This window comes from Elephantulus edwardii, unplaced genomic scaffold (assembly GCF_000299155.1).
Source record: "Elephantulus edwardii isolate Elephantulus edwardi_28Jun2011 unplaced genomic scaffold, EleEdw1.0 scaffold00274, whole genome shotgun sequence".
NCBI lineage: Eukaryota > Metazoa > Chordata > Mammalia > Macroscelidea > Macroscelididae > Elephantulus > Elephantulus edwardii.
Window position 1 is genome coordinate 2,334,171 of NW_006400024.1, and position 4,205 is coordinate 2,338,375.

A 4,205-nucleotide genomic window follows, 5' to 3' on the forward strand; every position below is an offset into this window, starting at 1 on the left:
TCTCTCACCATCTCACTCTGTCTCTCCCCTCCTCCTTCTCTCACTCCCCCTCCACTTATTCACTTTCTCTATCAGTCACTCTCTCACTCATGCCCCTCCATACTTACTATTGTCTCTTTCTCACTAACTCTCCCCCATTCCTCTCTCTCACCACTTTCTCGTTCACTCATTGTCCCCCATCACTTCCTCTGTCTCTCTTTGCCCCCCACCTGCTCCTCTCTCTCCCTCCTTCCCGTTTCCCTCTCTTTCTTCCTCCCCCTCTCTCTCTCCCTCCCTTCCTCTCTCTCTCTCCCTCCCCCTTCCGCTCTCCCTCTTTCTCTCTCTCTACCCCCCTCTCTCTGTCTCTCTCTTTCTTCTTGTCCCCCTCACCTTCATCACTTCCCCACTCTCTCTCACTCATCACACTCTTTTGCTCACTTCTTCCCTCTACTCCTCTGTTCACACTCACTCTCACACACAGTATCTCACTCTCTCTCTCTCATTTTTCATTCATTCTCTCTCTCTCCCCCATCATCCCATCACACGCTCAGCATAGAGCTGTGGACACCCTTGGGGACTCGCCCCTGTGGAAGGAAGCTCTCAGTCCACAATGCTTGGGTGAACTACTAAGCTCTGAGCATGGGATGGGGGAGTGGGGTAGGGGCTGAGGGATGTGGGAGTAGGGCAGATGGAGAAAGGGAGAGGGGTACCAGAGTAGGGTGAGTGGATAGTGTTGGGAGGGAGCAGGGTGCAGTGAGAGAAGAGTGTGGGTTGGGGGACAGGGTGACATGAGGTGAGGGGTAGGGTAAAGTGCAGGACAGGGAAAGGTGGGAAACAGGGTAGGTGAGGAAAAGGGTAGGGTAGGAGCCAGGGTGAGGTGGGGGAGGAGGGGGGGGGATAGGGTGAGTGAGGGAGAGGGTGAGGTGGGGGACAGGGTGGGGTGGAGAGAGGGTGGGGTGGGGTCAGGGTGAGGTGAAGGACAGGGTGGTGCTGGGGGACAGGATGGGGTGGGAATAGGGTGGAGGAGGGACAGATGGGATAGGAGATGGTGTGGGGGGTAGGGTGGAGGGGGGACAGAATGGGGTGTGGTACAGGATGCAGTGGGCACAGGTGAGTGTAGGGGACAAGGTAGGGTGGGGTACAGGGTGGTGTTGGGGAGAAGGTGAGGGAGGGGAGGATTGGGTAGAGGGCAGGGTGAGGTGGGGGATAGAATGGGGTGGGGGCACAGGGTGAGGAACGAGCACAGAGCGGGGTGAGGGTCAGGGTGAAGTGAGGGGCTGGATAGTGTTGGGGAACAGGGTCTAGTAGGAGACAGGTTGGGGTGGGGTGACAGATGGGAGGGGGACAGGATGGGGTGGAAGAGAAGGTGGAGTGTGGGAACAGGGAGGTGTGGAGTGGACAGGGTGGTATGAAGGGGACGGGGTGGTGTGGCATGGACAGGTTGTTGGGGGTACAGGGTGGTGTGGGAGGACTGGGATGTGTGGAGTGGATGGGGCATGGGGGGACAGGGTGAAGTGTGGGGAGGGAGATGTGGAATGAACAAGGAGGTGTGGAGGGGACAGAGAAGTGTGGAGTTGACAGGGTGGAGTGTGGGGAGAGGGAGCTGTGGAGGGGACAGGGAAGTGTGGAGTGAACCTGGTGGAGGGGACAACGTGGGGTGTAAGGAGGGGTGGAGGGGACATGGTGGAGGGGACAGTGAGGTGGAGGGGACAGGGAAATGTGGAGGGGACAGCATGGGGTGTGGGAGGTGTGGAGTTGACAGGATTGAGTGTGGGGATCAGGGAGTGTGGAGGGGACAGGATGGTGTGGAGGGGACATGGTGGAGGGAACAAGGAGGTATGGAGTGGACCTGGTGGAGGGGACAGGATGGGGTTGGGCTGTCACCAGGTCCAGCCTCCAGGGTTAGGCCATGTGGGTCAAGGTGGCTCCTGCTGGCCTGCCCACTCACCCTGGCCAGTTGCTGGGTTCTCCTTCCTTCTGCTGGAAGGTTCTGGGCTGACGGTCAGCTTCACACGCAGAGTCTTGCTGCTGCTGGTGGAGTGGTTGACTGAGGCGTCCACAACCTCATAAATGGTATGCATCAGGCTGGACATGTCCTGGAGTGGGCAGGGCAGGGCAGGTTCAGGCTTTGTCCAAGATGGCCAGGCACATAAGGTGGTCACTGCCCACCTGCTGCCCACCTGCCTGACACTGGCTCATCCAGCTCTCTGCCCACCCACCCACTCACCTGTCCACATCCCTGAGTGTGTCTGCTCCCTGCCTGCCTGGCTGTCCACTTCTTGTCCAGATGCCTGCCTGTCCATTCACCTCTTCACTTGGTTGCCTGTCTGCTTGTCCACACACCTGCATGTCCACCCAGCCATCTGCCTGCTTCTCTGCCCATCTGCCGGGACACTTCTTTGTCCACCCAGCTTCTGCTTGCTTCCTTTTCCTCATCCAGATGGCCCAGCTGTGCCTCTGGATGTAACCAGGGTGGCAGTGGGTCACTTGAGAGTGGCCTTGGAGACCATTCTCATGGCTCTTCATGAACAGTGCTGTCCCGAGGGCTGGGCAGAGTGACCAGCCTCCATGTTCTCCTTTAGTCTGGTCCCCTCAGCAGTGCCCCGTGTGACCACCCTGTGAGCCTGGCTCCTTCAGGGGCACCTGCCCGAGGGACACCACCAGGGAGCAGTTCAGGACCTCAAACTTGGCCATCGCGTGCAGAGGGCTCCACCTGGACACCACAGAGCCTGCACAGGAGGGCACCTGCAGGAGGTGTTCCTTCCTCTGCAGGGTGAGCTTCCAGCATCCAGTTGCCAATGTCTACCTGTCCGCTGGCCCCATCCTGGCCCTGTGCTCTCAGCACGGATGACCACCCTCCGATGGTCCAGATACCTCTCGAGTGACCTTTCCACTGTTGTCGAAGTCGTAGAGAGTGAAGGTCCACTCCTGTCGGTTGTCCTCCTCCACCGAGACGTCGCATTGCAGCTCCTGGCCCATGGGTGGGAGGGGAGAGTGTCCTCCTATCAGGATGGTGGGCTCCAGGTGGACCCCAGGGTCCCTCCCAAGCCGGAAGGAGGGAGATGGAGTGGAGGAACCCGAAGTCTGGGACCGCTCCATGAATCATCTCAATGGTACACAAGCCGGCGTCCAACAACTCAGTGTCCACCTCAGACCACTGACTGGGGGACACACTGACCCCTGCGAGGATCCGTCTGTGCCCCAGGGACAGTGTGCAGCTGGCACATTGCACCATCTCAGGGGGCACGCATGCCCTGGCTGCTATCCAGGCTGATTCAGTGACCCCTTCCCCCCCCCCAAGCCCCAGGGCGACATGCTGTGGCCACTTCCCTCCCTTGCACTGTAACCCCATGACCCCCAAGACCTAGGGCAGCATGCTGTGACCACTCCCTTCCCCCACCCTGTGGCACCCCATGACCCCTTAGCCCCAGGGCAGCAGCTATGACCACGCCCCTCCCCTACCCGTGTGACTTCCATGTCCAGCATGCATGCTGACCACTTTCTTCCCTCACCCTGTGACACCCCCCCACCAAGTGGGCAGAAGAAAACGTGGACCCACGTCAATATGCAGGCGCTTCCTGCCTGGTCCCCGGCCAGCCACTCGGTCTCCATCCTCAGTGCAGAGCTGGCCAGGCCCCTCCCAGCCTTCAGCCTTCTCAAGGGGCAGCCCCACTGTAGGGAGAGGGGGGGCTCCATCAGTCAGGAGGGGGTGGTGGGCAATCCAGTCAGTGGAAGGGGTCCCAGGACAATGGGATGGACGTTGGGACTCTGGATGAGTGATGGGGAAATGAGGCAGGGGTGGAGGTGTGACCAGGCAGTGGAAGGGTTGACGGGAGGATGGGAGGGACATCTGGACTCTGGACAAGTGATGGGGACATGAGGTAGGGGTGGAGGTGTGGCCAGGCAGTGACAGGCAGGCTCAGTCTCTGCCTCTGGTGGCTGGCTAAGGCCCTGTTTGAGAGTCGGGAGTTCTGGGGATCATGGAGGAGGTGGGCACTCCTGCTGGGTCACGATCTCAGGGTCAGGGGAGCTTCCACATAAGGGGAGCCCATGGCTATTGTTAGACAATGGTTCTTGGGCCTTTGAGCTATGTAGAGGTCAGAAGACCTTAAAAACGAATTATAGATGATCAGCTGCAGACTCTACTGAAAATAACACCAGTGGGGAATTTACGATACATGGTACCTGTGAACTGAGCATCTCTCCCATTTCCCAAGAAAAAGGAG

The 4,205-nt window shown here is 59.2% G+C and overlaps 1 protein-coding gene across 1 annotated transcript in view; it reads right to left on the bottom strand.

Annotated features, from left to right (window-relative positions):
* NKD2 (naked cuticle homolog 2 (Drosophila)) overlaps positions 1-4,205 on the bottom strand; it is a 41,267-nt gene that overhangs the window by 14,802 nt on the left and 22,260 nt on the right. Inside the window, exons 6-8 of the mRNA XM_006900169.1 lie at positions 3,539-3,651; positions 2,854-2,949; positions 1,928-2,075 (exon numbers count right to left, since the gene is read on the bottom strand). Of these exons, the coding sequence (XP_006900231.1) occupies positions 1,928-2,075; positions 2,854-2,949; positions 3,539-3,651 (357 nt within the window). The remainder of the gene's footprint in view (positions 1-1,927; positions 2,076-2,853; positions 2,950-3,538; positions 3,652-4,205) is intronic.